Source organism: Bacillus rossius (assembly GCF_032445375.1).
Source record: "Bacillus rossius redtenbacheri isolate Brsri chromosome 4 unlocalized genomic scaffold, Brsri_v3 Brsri_v3_scf4_2, whole genome shotgun sequence".
Taxonomy (NCBI): Eukaryota; Metazoa; Arthropoda; class Insecta; order Phasmatodea; family Bacillidae; genus Bacillus; species Bacillus rossius.
The window spans coordinates 33,000,695-33,017,785 of NW_026962011.1; the positions used below are offsets into that span (position 1 = coordinate 33,000,695).

The 17,091-nt window shown below is 46.8% G+C and overlaps 1 protein-coding gene across 1 annotated transcript in view; it reads right to left on the reverse strand.

The window, feature by feature from the left end:
- Positions 1-15,807, reverse strand: part of LOC134541825 (mucin-2-like) — a 68,433-nt gene extending 52,626 nt beyond the window's left edge. Inside the window, exons 1-3 of the mRNA XM_063385520.1 lie at positions 15,683-15,807; positions 10,774-12,062; positions 3,627-4,524 (exon numbers count right to left, since the gene is read on the reverse strand). Of these exons, the coding sequence (XP_063241590.1) occupies positions 3,627-4,524; positions 10,774-12,062; positions 15,683-15,807 (2,312 nt within the window). The remainder of the gene's footprint in view (positions 1-3,626; positions 4,525-10,773; positions 12,063-15,682) is intronic.
- Between the last annotated feature and the right edge of the window lie 1,284 nt (positions 15,808-17,091).

Consider the following 17,091-nt stretch of genomic DNA (forward strand, 5'->3'; position numbering starts at 1 on the left):
CCTATGGAGCTGTCTTACCACGATGCTCCAAGAGGTGTTTATCAGCCATGGGATGTCTTACCACGATTCCCCTAGTGGCTGCTGCCCGGCACTGCCGGGAGAACTCTGACAAACTAGTTGAAGAGTAGGGGCATGCAGATTTCGCGAAAAGATTCCCAGACTAGATGAAAGTTAAAACACTGTAGCACCGTCTGCGTTTCGTGATTGGGTGAGTTTCTCCCAGGTACATATCGATTCTTACAAGACCAATCACAGTAATTCAATGCGGAAGCAAACGCGTCCTGAGTGGCTCGGTCAAATAAGGCAACGACTTCTCTCGCAGACGGCCGCCAATCACAAGGAAGAAACCACAGGTGCGGGTAAACCTTGTTGCAGTCTAATAAGAGTTCAGAGCTTTTCGCGAAAAATGCCTGCCCCTATTGATGAGCTCTCTGATATATGCTGCACAGGAGTGCCCTTTGTCCCTTGCTTGAGGGCCGTGTGATCAAGTGTGCGTGTGCAACGCTTCCCAGGGTTCGTGTGCAACGACCCCCACCAAGTTCCACTGATACTTCCCCTGCTTCGTGAGGGGAGTTGACCCTTGACCTCTGCGGTGTTACGTTCCGTCTTTACAAGTTCTTATGGAGATACAGCATGATATTACAAGATACATTCTGATATTACATGTCCATCTGAGGCATTTTGCAGTACCTAACAGGTAGCCAAGGTTTGATTACCATGTTGAGGTGTTGGTATTTTCTGAATAAAGAATCTTTAACCCTTTGACTTAGTGTTTATTATTAATAAATACTTTTGGGAAAAGCGACTTAATCATGTGCAAGAGGAAATGATGAGGCATGTTTGTACTCGTTGAACAGCTAGTTACACGCGTGCCAAGCGCCAACAGTGTGACTGAATACGAGGTGTGATCAAACAATACAGCGGAAAATTGTATTACGAATACAGTAATACGTTTCCATCAATTTTGAACTAAGCTCCTTCAAAATACGTTCCTTAGCTAGCGATGCGCGTTCATGCCAAGGTTGACTCCAGGACTGGAAGCATTCCTGGAAGGTCATCAGCTGCTCCGCCGAGGTCCTCTACATGTCGGGAATGGCGACAAAACTTTTTCCTTTTAGCACGAACCAGTTTTCTGGTCTCCGTTTCGCAAACAAAACTTATCACAAAAACTCATTTCATGTTTCTTGGTTGTCAAAATCATAACAAATTTGAGAATTTTGAAATTCCAGGTAAAATTAATTAATATTTTCTGAAAGAATTTCCAACCATTTCTTGAAGTAGCCAGTGGCATTGCACTTAAACCTAAAAAGTTTCAGTTCAGCAGTAAATTAATTTATCCTTATTTGTACAGCCCAAAAACGTTAAAAATGTAACTTTGGCAGCTAATTATGCAAACCGTATGGGCTGTTTATATTTTTAATTTCGTGACAGTTAAACAATTGAAAAAGTCTAAAAGTTGATCAGTGATTAATATAAATATGAAATCTTGACCTGAAATGGGAGGCACCCCCTTAATGTTAACGCATTGTTCGAAATCCATGATAAGCGATTCGGAAATTAGGCGCATTGGTTTAGTCGCAAGTTAGAGTTCAAAACTTCACACACTCGGTCTGTGTTCGTGATTGGACCGCAGTTATTCGGACACGCCCCTCTACGACCGTGGGCCAACGACGCCCAGCTAGAAGAGAAGTGCGATAATAAGGTAGTGGCAATTAACAAGGAAGGACAAAAGTGTTCTCGCTAAGAAATCAATCAGTGGGGAAGCAAACATGGGTGAGCAGAACTATGACTTTGAATCCTACCCTGAAGCCAGACAATCTGCGAAATTTCCGGGTTTCTATTCATGATGCGCGACAGACACGGTATACACTATTTCACTCTACCGGCTCTATGAGACTTGATGCTGGATATTAAAGGTAAGGACTACCTGCACTTTCATATACCACTTACAATACTGTGTTTAGAATTTTTCACACCTAAAATCGTCATACGTGAAATAAAAATCCCATATTATCCCTTTTCACTGTCCAAAATAACACGTGTTAAATACGAAACCGTAAAACGAAACTTGTATAGGCACGTGCAGTAGCTATTAAATGATATATACTTAATCAGACACTTTGAATAAATATCAAGCTGTTTGAAAATGGCGCGTCAACACCTGAAGCTCAACACACTGTCTGGCGGCCCAGACAGGCAGCCATCTTGAACTCAGCCTTTTTAAAAATGCTTGTTTCGTTGTTTTTATTTATTGTCTGCGGCGAGGCAGCTAGAGCGCGCGTCGCACTGTGCTGTAGAGGACCCAAAATGGTTTGGTTGGTGGGGGGAATATAGGGACAGAGGTCTCCCTCCCTTCTGAACGCAAATTAAAATAGTTAAAAATGGATGAAATAACGTTCTATCGAGCTGCCTCTACGCCCGTCTCTGCCGCGGAAGTGGAGGGGGAAGCCGTTCGCCGGACACGAAGTTAGCTGCCATCGCGGTCCAGGAAATGAAGTCCCGGCCACGGACAGGGTGGCTGATGAGAGGGGAAGTGGAGGGAGAAAACTGCTCTTCATTTCCGCCCGCGTCGCGAGCAATATCCTCGGCGCGACACTTCCCCGCACCCCCCCCCCCCCCTCCCCCGCCGACGAGACCCTAGCTAACCGCTCGGCCAATCAGCGACAACGACGAGGGTGCACGAAGGGAGGGGTGATGGAGGGGGGAATACGGAAATCATAAAAAATACATCACCTTCCCACAAATGAAAAAAAAAATTTGCAAGAAATTCGCCCCCCTCCTCCTACAAATTAAATTCTGCGTACGCCTTTGACAAACGAGTCTTGGGAAGAGGAAACGGACATTCAACAAATCAATCAACTGGGGTTAGAGTCTCGTTGACTTCGCGGTCACAACAGACGATGATGAGTACGGTCTGGAAAGATGCGTCCCTACCTATAAGCTATGTTTGGGAGGGGGGGGGGGCGCAAGCATTTTTCGCGAAAATTTCTTAACCCTATTAGTAGAGACATGCAAAATTCGCGGATTCATTTCGCGATAGGCTAGCATCAAAACAACTATACCTTCGTACCGCTTCTGCGATTGGCCCACATTTTATCCGGGGAACTGTGAGCCAATGGGAAACACTAAACCAAGAAAGTGCCGAATTACGGACAGCCTAGTTGAGACGTCTCACGCGTCAGTAGCCAATGAACAGGGGTCATTTTTCGCGAGTATTTAAAGGACTGTGGAGTCTATCCTAGAGGTCAATGAATCCGCGAATTTTGCAGGTCTCTACCTATTAGACTGCAACAAAGTAGACACGCACCAGCGGTTTCTTCCTTGTGATTGGCGGCTATCTGCGAGAGAAGTCGTTGCCTTATTTGGCCGAGCCACACGCGTTTGCCTCCACGCTGAATCACTGTGATCGGGGTTGTAACAGTCGACATGTACCTGGGAAAAATTCGCCCAGTAACGGAACACAGACTATGCTACAGTGTTTTAACTATCAGCTAGTCTCAAGATATTTTCGCTAAATACGCAAGTCTCGAGCTATGTGCCAATAGTGAAAGCAGCTTGCAAATATACATATTAGGATTTTATCCCATTATGAAATGAATCCGTGAATTTTTATGGTCTCTGGTTACGGGTCCAATGTCTTCCCGAATCTGGAGTGGAGGCTGATGGCTGGTGGCTTATGGCTGGTGGCTGGTGACTGGTGACTGGTGGTTGGTGGCTGGTGGCTGGTGGCTGGTGACTGGTGGCTGATGGCTGGTGGCTGATGGCTGGTGGCTGGTGGCTGGTGGCTGGTGACTGGTGGTTGGTGGCTGGTGGCTGGTGGCTGGTGACTGGTGGCTGATGGCTGGTGGCTGATGGCTGGTGGCTGGTGGCTGGTGGCTGGTGACTGGTGGCTGGTGACTGGTGGCTGGTGGCTGGTGACTGGTGGCTGATGGCTGGTGGCTGATGGCTGGTGGCTGGTGGCTGGTGGCTGGTGACTGGTGGCTGATGGCTGGTGGCTGGTGGCTGGTGACTGGTGACTGGTGGTTGGTGGCTGGTGGCTGGTGGCTGGAGACTGGTGGTTGGTGGCTGGTGGCTGGTGGCTGGTGACTGGTGGCTGATGGCTGGTGGCTGATGGCTGGTGGCTGGTGGCTGGTGGCTGGTGGCTGGTGACTGGTGGCTGGTGACTGGTGGCTGGTGGCTGGTGACTAATGGCTGATGGCTGATAGTTGGTGACTGATGGCTGGTGGCTGATGGCTGGTGGCTGGTGGCTGGTGGCTGGTGGCTGGTGACTGGTGGCTGGTGACTGGTGGCTGATGGCTGGTGGCTGATGGCTGGTGGCTGGTGGCTGGTGGCTGGTGACTGGTGGCTGGTGACTGGTGGCTGGTGGCTGGTGACTAATGGCTGATGGCTGATAGTTGGTGACTGATGGCTGGTGGCTGATGGCTGGTGGCTGGCGGCTGGTGGCTGGTGGCTGGTGGCTGGTGGCTGGTGGCTGGCGGCTGGTGGCTGATGCGAGATGCTGGAGTGTACAGTCGCGAGCAAGCCCTGCTCGGCGTGCAGCGCTACTCCACAGCCGCCACTGCACTCTGGTCGTGATCCCCGACTAGCCACGGGCTGCCACTCGTGCTCCGCACTTGCCGCGGAGAGTCGAGTGTGTACTCGGCCCCGACGAAGCCCGCAGTAATCACGCGCTAATGGGACACTATGGCTGAGTGTCGAGTGCCCCGCCGCTCCCCGACAGCGACAATCCAAACATACAAGGCAGTCAATGCTATATTTATTTCCCGCATATCCTGACTTAACACAAATTTCATCTTAAATATCGACGGTAACTCGTCGCAGGGGAATTTGATTGGGGCTTCACCGCACTTCGACTGAAGCAGTTATGTATGTTCTAAGGGGCGGAGCACGTCTATTTTGCATATTGTCTTGGCTCCAGGCTAGACTCTACTGCGCTATACATAATTGTCTTATACTGCGTAACGAAGCCCCTGCAGCTTGCTTCGTGGCCGATACTGGGGTAAGAAATTACAGTGCATTTTTTTACAGCCCATGGTGTCAAGAAAGAAAAATTAGGTTGACAAATACAATAAATACCTATTAAGTATCTCGTAAGTAAATTATAATTTTTAACTTCCTGAAAGGAAAATTTAAATAAAGAATAAATGTATTTATAAGTAAGGCCGTGTATTTTTAGCGAAAAGATATCCGAACCAGCTATGTGTTAAAACTTTGTAGCATTGTATGTGTGTAGTGATTGGCTGGGTTTCTTTCAGCACAAGGAAACAGTCTCTACCACGGTAATGCCCTAATGTAGTCTAATAAGCTTTCAATTTTTTTTTCACGAATAATACAGAGCCAATCTCATTATGCAGGATTTTTTTAAGGGAGATTTCTTAAGAGGCTTTTAATCGTTTTGACTGGGTTGCATTTCATTGGGTCACACAGTTTCTATTAAATTGTTACTGGCTCATGGTCTACAGGGTGTGTACAGATGCCTGTACCTCAATCACTAACAGAGATATGAAACCTCTGAAACATTGGCGGGTTCAGTGACCTGCAGGATAGACTCTACAGTCCCCTCCGCACTTTCGGGCTGATGTCGGCTGTTCATTGGCTGCTTACTTAGTGCGAGGTTCGACAGGGTTTCCCTTTATCCGGCACTTCTTTAGCTGATAGTTACGGACTGGAAAAAAAAATTCGCTGTTTCAATTACTTTTAGGCTAGATTCCACAGTCCTGTGCACACTTGGGAAACATGTCCTTGTTCGTTGGTAGAGACCTGTAAAATTCGCGGATTCATTTCGTGATAGGATAGATTCCAAATACTTTTGACATTATTTTGTTCCAGTGATTGGGCCACAGTTTATCTGAAGGACTCTGGGCCAATAAAAAAATCTTTAACAGAAGAATTAGCGAATCACGATCATTCCAGTCAACAGGTGTTACGAGTCGGTAACCAATCAGCAGATGTAATTTGCACGGGTGCATAGAGGATCATGGAGTCTATCCTTTAGGGATTTGAAATCGCAAATTTTACAGCTCTCTATTCATTGGTGTCTTACTTGAGATATTTCTAACTTGGCTTGCCAGTGATGTGAGTTTCTCAAAAAGGGCGAGTGAACTCTAAGGAGTTGGCGCGCGAGACCCCGCGAGTCCCCAAGCGCCACCTGCACCGAGAGGTGGTCCGTGGGAGCCCGAGTCTGGCGGTGGGCGTGGCCGCTCCCCCGGGAGCCCGCGGCGGGCCAGTTGTTTATCGGCGATAATTAGCGGCGGCCGATCAGCGCCGCGGCGGCGGGGCCCGAGCAAACACCGCGCTGCGCCCCCGGAAACGGAACCCGTTAGCACCGACAGGCGAGCGGCGGAGCCCAGACTCGCCCTGTGTTTGTCTCCGTCAGCGCTCCAACACGCAGGGGTGTACGGCAGGAGGTTGCGGGAAGGGTGAAGGGGAAGAGAAAGAGTAAGAGGAGGGCGAGAGGGGGTTGTGAGAGGGTTAAGGGGCCCGCCTACCTGGGCACACATACGGTGTGCAGAGCTTCAGGAAAAACAACGCGATTTCAAAACTACTCAAGATATCCGAGTGGGGCCTATTTACGAATAGCATTTAAGAGTTCGCTGAGGACCGAAAAGTACCTTTAATTTCGGATTAAGATTTTAAACTGTATTTTTAGAAGCGTTAAAATGCCTAAAACGCGTGTTTTCAGAGTAATTTTTAGGCATAAAACAATCAGTACAGATTCTTGAAAGCACTTAAGGGGCTTGCATAACACCTTTATCTTTATTTCTCCGCCATATAATGTTACGGTCACCGCTCAAATTTCACAGTTATCCTGTGACGACGAGACAAATGCGCGCCAGTTCAGAGACTTGCGCTTAGAGGCTATACCGCGCTGGAAGCACCAGCGAGCGTCGCGCTTATCATCCCGCCTCACTAACACACATTCACCCCTGACGAGGCGGGCCCCTTAATGGGGCGGTGATAGGGGAGGAATGCAAGATGGGGAGTGAGAGAGGGATGGTGAGAGTGAGGGAGGGGATAGGGTGAGGGTGAAGGAAGAGAAAGAGTGAGAGGAGGGCGAGAGGGGGTTGTGAGAGGGTTAATGGGGTGGTGATAGAGAAGGAAGGCAAGATGGGGAGTGAGAGAGGGATGGTGAGAGTGAGGGAGGGGATAGGGTGAGGGTGAAGGAAGAGAAAGAGTGAGAGGAGGGTGAGAGGGGGTTATGAGAGGGTTAATGGGGCGGTGATAGGGGAGGAATGCAAGATGGGGAGTGAGAGAGGGATGGTGAGAGAGAGGGAGGAGATAGGGTGAGGGTGAAGGAAGAGAAAGAGTGAGAGGAGGGTGAGAGGGGGTTATGAGAGGGTTAATGGGGCGGTGATAGGGGAGGAATGCAAGATGGGGAGTGAGAGAGGGATGGTGAGAGTGAGGGAGGGGATATTGTGAGGGTGAAGGGGAAGAGAAAGAGTGAGAGGAGGGCGAGAGGAGGTTGTGAGAGGGTTAATGGGGAGGAGATAGGGGGAGGAAGGCATGATGGGGAGTGAGAGAGGGATGGCGAGAGTGAGGTGTTGAGAGAGTCTGGATGAGGGGGTATTGGAGAGGGGGGGACTTGATCAATGGGATGCCTGTAGGTCGGTTGGTCCTTGGTTGAGGGTTTCCCACCGACTAAGAGTTCTTCAGGTAATCGGTGACCTAATCACAGAAGCAGCACGAAGGTAAAACATGTTTGAATTATATCTGCCGCGAAATTAATCCGCTAACTGTCCCTGTATTTCATTAGGTATAAGAAAAGGGTACTTCGTGTTCTCTTCGAAGTTATTTAGTTTCCATCGCCAAATATATGGTAAGGAAGTAAGTAGTATCTGTACAAAACAACGACAAAATACATTGTTCACCCGCGCTGTCGCCTTGTGCTGTCCAAATTATCTGTTAAGTTTCATCGCTGAGTTCTATGCGTCGCTGTGCTCTGTATTCAATGCTCTTGTTGCAAGTGAGTTCTCGTTGTCAGCCCGCCATGTTCGGCTGTGCTGTAACATTTTTTTTCTTTTTCTAATTCCTTCCACGGGATTTTCTGTGCTTTCTATGATTTTAACTTTTGACATTACCTGATATTGGCTTGTTCGCTGTGTGTTTGTGTGTTCATATTTGTTGCCCATTGTTGAGGTTTCTCTGTGCCAGCCAGTGTAACCTGCAATAGGATATGCCAGAGAAATTATTTTTAATCGTGCCAAAATAATGTTTTTTTTTTTTTCAAGAATGGTAAAGATAACATCCGAGTAGGGAAATGGCGCGACGAATCACACGGTACAACTCAGTCGTTCATTGGCTGCGCGAAACAGCGGGAAGGACGTGGCCTCTGATTGGCCGGTGCGCGCTGCGAACTGGTGTCTGTCACCAGGCCACGCCCTCGGCACTGATTGGCGGATAGTTTCCCCACCATGTTGCTTGCCAGTTCCGCCATCTTGGCGGCGTTTGGGCGGCTGGAACAGGATATCTGGACAAACATGATGTCTGACGGGTGTTCTGAGGCCCTGGGTTATGTAAACATTTCTGAGAATTTGTTAAAATTGCAAAATGATTGTCATGAGTTCATGTTCAAAGAAAGTAAACTTAGTAACTCAGTTCACGAATATATTTTTAATTTTATGAATATTCCTGAACAATGTTTAACCAATGTGCTTCGTAAATTAAATGTGGATATGTCTAACAGTGTATCCCTTATAACAGACCTAGTGCAGCTACCTAAGCGACATAGCTTGATCGAGATAACACTGCATATGTTAGTTATAGCGTAGTTAGGCAACGAGTCCCTAATGACATAGATGCGAACATTAAAAAAGCAAGAAGCCTTAAATGATGTGGTTTCTTTCTGGTCGGCAGAACAAAGCATAATCTCGCAATTAGCAATTATGTGTACTTTCATGTTGTGATTATTTATTTTCCGGCTTCCAGTGTTTTGTCTTTTTTTTTTACCCTTCGGCCCCGAACTGTAATTAGTTCCGAACGGCCCCTAATTACCATGCGTTCTGCGGCGGGCCGTTGAACCGAGACGAGAACAAAACATATACTTAGGCGGAACTAGGAATGAGCCGATTCTTCATTCGGACCTGTTTAATCAGCGTTGTGTGCGGTGAGACCCGTGAACTCCGTGCACATTTGTGTGGAATGTACTTCAGAATAAGCTGCGATTCTGGTAATGAACTACGCACAGAACAAATAATTACGTTTTGCACATCTTCTAAAAGAATGTAAAATAATTAGCAAAACAAACTTCTTTACGAGTTCTTTGAAATGTTCTTTCGGTGAGGGTAGTTAACTGGAAGAAAAATTACGAACAGTACTTAAGCCATTGCTAATCATTTGTATGTAGCATGAAAATCTATTCTGAAAAATATATGCTTTATGTATATTTTTAAAAACACACGATACAAACCTAGAATAGCAGCAACATTCTTTGACAATAGCTGATATAGTATTTTTTTTTCGTGGTTTGAAAGTTTTATACGACGCATAAATGCTCTTCGATGATGTGTGTCCATTATTCTTCATTCATGTATATTTACTCATTCCATTTGAACAAGTATTCATGATCACGTGCAAACGAGTCCTTGCTTATTCAGATAGGACAGCTCTATCTTTGTATACTTCAGTGCAATGCGCCATACAATACTTAAGTGTTTTTTTGCTTGAAGTGTGTTCGTATATTTTAATTTAATTTTTCTCAAAAACACCTCAATAAGATTTTTTTTTAAATATATATATTTACATCACTTGGTTGTGCAGAGATAATCACAATAACTTCGTAAATGCTAGTTCTCGTGGCTTCAAGGTTATTCCCTAAAGCAGATCCTGAACCGTGGCGGATCCAAGAGCGGCCTGAGGTGCTGGAGCCATCTTTTTTTTCCCCCAATCACAATTCACACAAGATAAAAATACGTTTTCTGTAATAAAATGACGACAAAAACACGAATTATGAACACACACACGCAGAGGCGCACCCAGGAATTTTTTTTGGGGGGGGGGGGGTTTGAAGTTTGTTTTTTATGAAGGAACACCGGTTTCCTCTCCCGGGAAAAATTGGATTTCTAGGTGAAAATTGGTGCTATTTAAGAAGTTTTTGTATCTAATTACTGAATATACTGCTGGTAGAAAAAAGAATAATTTTTAGTACGGTACTAAATTTTTTTTAAGACAAGAATCAAACAAAGATACCTTTATCAACCCCAGAGTCTCGTCCGCTCAAAATCAGTATTATTTTAATACCATGAGAATAATAGCAGGCGTAAAAGTCTACATTCTGTGCAACTTAAATCACTGACAATGATGGTTTGCTTTTTAGTGCATTCACACACACACACAAATTAAGTTCACTCCACGAGTAAAAACAAAGGGTATAAAATTCACACATATAATGTCTAGTTAAAACTGCTAAATACAGTCCAAAATTATACAAAAATTGAGATGAACGTAGCGCACAAACAATTCTTAGTTTTTATATAACACAAACTAATTTGTAACAAAATTAAAGTAATTTACGGTAGCAGACTACAAATGTAATACTAACACCATAATGTGTACACTGACATGAAAACATCTCACAAAGTTTGGTCGATTGAGCGCTGCCCATAGACCATCGTACCTATTTTGCTGGGACTGGGAATGTCCATTTAAGATTTAAGATAAGGTTTAAACACACCCCCCCCCCCCTGGGTGCGCCAATGCACACACGTCCTTATTTACGAGCTACTGGAATCGCCAGTCAGTGTGAAGCATTGTTTCGAAGCTGCGGCTGAGGCTCACAGCAGTCGCGCCGAAGCAAGACGGTCACCGGAGCGGTCAGGACGGCCACCGGAGCGGTCAGGACGGCCACCGGAGCGGTCAGGACGGCCACCGGAGCGGTCAGGACGGCCACCGGAGCGGTCAGGACGGCCACCGGAGCGGTCAGGACGGTCACCGGAGCGGTCAGGACGGCCACCGGAGCGGTCAGGACGGCCACCGGAGCGGTCAGGACGGTCACCGGAGCGGTCAGGACGGCCACCGGAGCGGTCAGGACGGCCACCGGAGCGGTCAGGACGGCCACCGGAGCGGTCAGGACGGTCACCGGAGCGGTCAGGACGGCCACCGGAGCGGTCAGGACGGTCACCGGAGCGGTCAGGACGGCCACCGGAGCGGTCAGGACGGTCACCGGAGCGGTCAGGACGGCCACCGGAGCGGTCAGGACGGCCACCGGAGCGGTCAGGACGGCCACCGGAGCGGTCAGGACGGCCACCGGAGCGGTCAGGACGGCCACCGGAGCGGTCAGGACGGCCACCGGAGCGGTCAGGACGGCCACCGGAGCGGTCAGGACGGCCACCGGAGCGGTCAGGACGGCCACCGGAGCGGTCAGGACGGCCACCGGAGCGGTCAGGACGGCCACCGGAGCGGTCAGGACGGCCACCGGAGCGGTCAGGACGGTCACCGGAGCGGTCAGGACGGCCACCGGAGCGGTCAGGACGGCCACCGGAGCGGTCAGGACGGCCACCGGAGCGGTCAGGACGGCCACCGGAGCGGTCAGGACGGCCACCGGAGCGGTCAGGACGGCCACCGGAGCGGTCAGGACGGCCACCGGAGCGGTCAGGACGGCCACCGGAGCGGTCAGGACGGTCACCGGAGCGGTCAGGACGGCCACCGGAGCGGTCAGGACGGCCACCGGAGCGGTCAGGACGGCCACCGGAGCGGTCAGGACGGCCACCGGAGCGGTCAGGACGGCCACCGGAGCGGTCAGGACGGCCACCGGAGCGGTCAGGACGGTCACCGGAGCGGTCAGGACGGCCACCGGAGCGGTCAGGACGGCCACCGGAGCGGTCAGGACGGCCACCGGAGCGGTCAGGACGGCCACCGGAGCGGTCAGGACGGCCACCGGAGCGGTCAGGACGGCCACCGGAGCGGTCAGGACGGCCACCGGAGCGGTCAGGACGGCCACCGGAGCGGTCAGGACGGCCACCGGAGCGGTCAGGACGGCCACCGGAGCGGTCAGGACGGCCACCGGAGCGGTCAGGACGGCCACCGGAGTCTTCCCGTCGGAGGTCCGCGAGGGAGACCCGGGGCCGCTCGAGACGTTTTTTGACGTGACAACGTCTAATAAATCGATGAAAGCCGGCTGCACGCACGAAAAAAAGTGTCCCGTTACGCTCATTGTACGCTTGCGCCGCATCTATCTCTCTTCCACTCGATTGGAACAACCATCGATTTGACTTTACCGAGGCACATTAAACTTGAAACACTCCCATTCGTTTCCTACTTTTCCTATCATCGTCCTATCCTTAACAGAATAACACGGATTGGAAGAAGTGAAATATCAAACATGTATAAAAGTTATAGTTAAAATAATCTCTTCGTTAAAGTAATAAACATATTTGAATTAATGAGTGCAAATAAAAGTAAATTTATCAATTAAATTGTAGATTTCATTTTACTCCTTCTTTAAATCCATACAAAATAGTGATAATTCAATAAAATGATTCAATTTTATTCATAAAAGTATGCAATCATTTCATCAATGTTTTGTTATGACGTTGTCACGTTAAACTATCGTCCGTAAACCGACTTTACAGACAACCAATTTTTTTTCCTAACCTAACTAAAACCTAAGTGTGTTTGGGAGGGGTCTGGGTTAGGGAGAGACTAAGTGCGTCTCAGGCCGAAGCCTATACGCAGGGTTTAAGCCAAACAGGAGAGGTCGCATGCACCATGTGCTAGGAGGGGATTGGCCAGCCATGGCAACGTTTAAGCCATGACTAACTCCCCTCACTGACTATACTAGACTAAGACTAGATAAGTTGGGCCCAAGGCCCAGGGCCCTGCATAGACACAGGGAAAAACCATGGGCACTTACATGCGGGATTAAAACATATCATGCATTAATTACAAACAGGTTGGTTACAGGAAACAGAAGGATGGTTCCGTACAGGGCCGGATTTAGAGGTCTGGAGGCCTCGGGGCAACAGAGGAGCGGAGGCCCCCTGACCCCAAATTATTTTCCAAATAAAATGAACAATTTTTTTCAGTCGAGTTTTCCAATAAATAAATTATTGTGAAATCAAGTAGATTATCTTAGTATTTAAAAAAAAAAACATTCATAAATATAATCGGAGACAAGAATTATATGAAATTAAATTTTAGTGTTAATGAATATTTCTGTTAATATTTAACAATAATATAATCATGTATGTACACAGTACTGTAGGTAAAGGCAAAAACAGCTAAAAAAGAATATCAAAGGAAAAGATGTTTACTAGTGTTTACTTGTCGGAATTTGAAAGGTTTTTTTTTCGATGTCTCTATTGTGGGGGCCCTCCGTTTGTGGAGGCCCCGGGGCTTTCGCCCCGGTTGCCCTCCCCTAAATCCGGCCCTGGTTCCGGAAGAAGAGTTGGACAGAGTAGAAAACGCAGGGGTGGCCACAAGGGTGGTGGGGGGGGGGGGGGGTAACTACGCAGACTGCGTCATTAAAATTTCAGGGGGGGGGGGGTGGTTAAAAGACGAGAAAAATGTATATATTATTTATATAATTGTAGCTTCTAATGTGAAAATACGTTTCTGGTGCTTTGATAATTGAAAGGGATCTTGTAAATCAAATTGGCAACCCCGCACTTTCCTCAACAAAAGCAGTTATCTGTCGGTTCAGGATGGAAATATTACCTGATATGACCAAAATTATTATTAGAAAATCAGTTTAAATTAATGCAAAATGTGATAAAATATAATACTAAAAAGGTATAATATTATAAAATCATTGAGTAAATCATTGAGAAAATAGCATAAAAAATTCCGGGGGGGACATCATTAGGTAAGGGGGGGTGATTCATAGTGTTCGGGGGGGGGGGGCACCCCTGGAAAACGAACTACTAAACAAAGGGCGGGAACTTTGAAATTGCTGTCCGCATTTCTTTTGGTGGCACTGGTTGTTTCGAGAACGAACTTTCGTCGTTTCCCGCCAGGCTGCCAGCCAGCCTGTGCCCGAGACGCCGAGACTGCTGCGGCAACTGCCGGCCTCCCTCCTCCCTGGCGCAAACAGAGAGAGCAGCGCTGTTTGCGGAGAGCTCGCGAACCTCTGGCGGCGCGTCGCCCGCGCCACACGAGGGAAATGCTAATATTTACAACAGGGCGCTCTGCGAGCTGTAATGTCGGGGCAGAGGAGCCGCGCGGAGGAATAAAACAGCGATAATTTAAGTGAAAGAAAACACACGTCGATTTTAAACGTTGCGGACGTAAGGAAATTTTCGCTCGGGTCCCGGCGAGAGCCACGTGTGATTTTATCAATATTCAAATACGAGGGCAAGGCAACCTGGTCCCGGTGACAGCGCGTTTCTGTAAAGCGTGTTTATCTTCCTCTCAGGGAAACACACCCGGGGATTATCTCTCTCGCCCATCTCCAAGCATCCGAAATAACCAGAGCCGTCGATGTGGACATGATACCGACGAACAAACTTTGATGGGGACTGAAATTATTCGGTGCTCGCTTAGGGAAACGTCCGGTTATTCAATTAGTCCAGAAGCGTTTTTGCAGTCGTTAGCTCTTCACGCCTGTCAAATAAATAAGTAGCTTTTCAGCTCCTAAACAATGTTCAACTCATTCTACACTGTTAAAAATTACAGTAAATATACGGACTTTTTTTTACGAAGAATTTCAATGAAATAAACGAAGAGTTGGTAATTTCAAGTAACTGAATCTTTGTAGAAACAACTCTGTATTTTTAATTCCGACCGTAAGTTTATTTTTTTAACAAGGGGACAAAAGAAGAGAGTTCTTGCTGTAGACTTAACCAGTTTTTGAATGTTTTGTTATACTAAGAACATACTCTTGAATTCATGTTCTAAGTAAGTGATCTCAGTGTTCGTAAATTTACGAACCTAGCCGTAAATTTACGAAGATAATTTGATAATTTGTAACCAACATTCTTCGTAAATCGAAAAATGAAAATTTTCTGACAGTGTCGTAAGTCCACTGTTGAGTTTTCTTTCGTCTTCTCTTTTTATCTCACTTTTATTTTATTAGCATCTTATTTGTTTTACTAGTTTTTTTTTTTCACAGATGCTAGTTTTTTTTTTTTTTTCCCTCAGCTCGTTTTCATCGGTCGAACCAGTCTGTACAGTCAGTTGTGTCCGGCAGCCTCTGTGGCCACAGGAGCGTAGCTAGGATTTCTTTTCGGGGGGTGTTTACTTACACCCTCCCCCGGAAAAGTTTTGATTTTAATGTGCAATTTGGTGCTGTTTAAGGACTTTCGTAATTAAAATATTGAATTTAAATAACATAAATTTGTGTCCCGACTTTATGATATTTTTAACGAGACACTGTTGAAAACTCATTGCTGAATATTAAGGGTTATCGGCTCAAGGGTTCTTTCTTAGTTTCATCTAAGTGCATTTGCAACATCCAGACAAGTGTAAATTTTGTAATAAGTACAAACACACACACACACACACACACATATATATATATATATAATATTTCGGGGGGTGTTTGGACATCTAAAACACCCCCCCCCCCCCCTGGCTACGCCCCTGGTGGCCAGTCACTCGCAAGACACGTGTGGGTTCGAGTGCCGAGCTGAGCACTGCATCGGAGCCGAATTTAAATGATGTGCACCCCAGGGAAAGAATTTAACGCAATTACGTCTGCTCTTTAGCTTACCAAGTTCAACTTGTACGTAACACACATACACACACACACCGAGCCGCTGCCAGCAGCAGGTCTGGCGTCCACATGGTTCGGAAGCCTGCCCAAGATGTCTCCCTCCGGCCCCCGCGTCGTTGGCGTATGTCCCAAGCCAGGCACGCCCCCGACACAAAGTTCATGTCGTCACACCCTCGAGCAGGGCCGGATTTAGAGGTCTGGAGGCCTCGGGGCAACAGAGGAGCGGAGGCCTCCTTGCCCCAAATTATTTTACAAATAAAATGAACAATTTTTTTTTTCAGTCGAGTTTTCCAATAAATAATTTATTGTGAAATCAAGTAGATTCTCTTAGTGTTAAAAAAAAAAAACATACATAGATATAATTGGAGACAAGAATTATATGAAATTAAATTTTAGTGTTAATGAATATTTCTGTTAATATTTAACAATAATATAATCATGTATGTACAAAGTACTGTAGGTAAAGGTAAAACAGCGAAAAAAAAAAAAAATATCAAAGGAAAGGATGTTTACTAGTGTTTACTTGTCGGAATTTGAAAGATTTTTTTTTTCCGAAGTCTCTATTGTGGGGGGCCCCTCCGTTTGTGGAGGCCCCGGGGCTTTCGCCCCGGTTGCCCTCCCCTAAATCCGGCCCTGCCCTCGAGTCACGTGGCACGAAACTTCCCTACGTTGCAGTCGCGCGCACGCGCAGACTCGCGCTCAGTTCGCACCGCGCACTGGGTGATGTCCGCAAGTCTGCGTGCTTGGCCGCTGTGCGTCTTGCACAGTCAGCACCACCGTCCACAGAGCACAGACCCTGTCCACGCATCAGCGTGTGTGCCGTCTCAAACGAATCACAATGAATAAATTATATCTTATAACTAACCAAATAATTATATGTTATTTAAAATAAAGTTCAAACAAAACAGTTCCAAACAATTCGCACCTGTGTTTCCGTACCATTTGCGTCTCTGCCTGAGGACGGGAGCAGATAGCAGTACCCGAAACGTCGCTTGTTTCTGTTTTAGAAAACTGTTGTGTTTGTTTCGTTTTTTCGTTTGGTCGTGTTTTTGTCTCGTTTTGACTGTTGTGCTGAATTTTTTTGGGTTCAACTTTTTTGTGCTGTCATCATTTGTGTTTTTTTTTTTTCGTTTCTCTTTTCTTTTTGTTTTTGGAAAACTATTGTGTTTGTTTCGTCTTTTCGTTTTGCTGTGTTTTTGTCTCGTTTCAACTGTTGTGCTGAATTTTTTGGGTTCGGTATTTTTGTGCTGTCATCATTTGTGGGTTTTTTTTTCGTTCTGTTTGTCCATTTTTCTTTGTTTTACTTTGTTTGCTGACCATATTCCTGTTGTGGAGTATTGTGTGGCGTTAAATCCTGACAACAGCAATTTTTTGCTTAATTTGTGTTTTTTGTCTTTTGTGGTTTTTTGTAGTTGTCTTCTACAGACATACATGTGCTAAGCAAT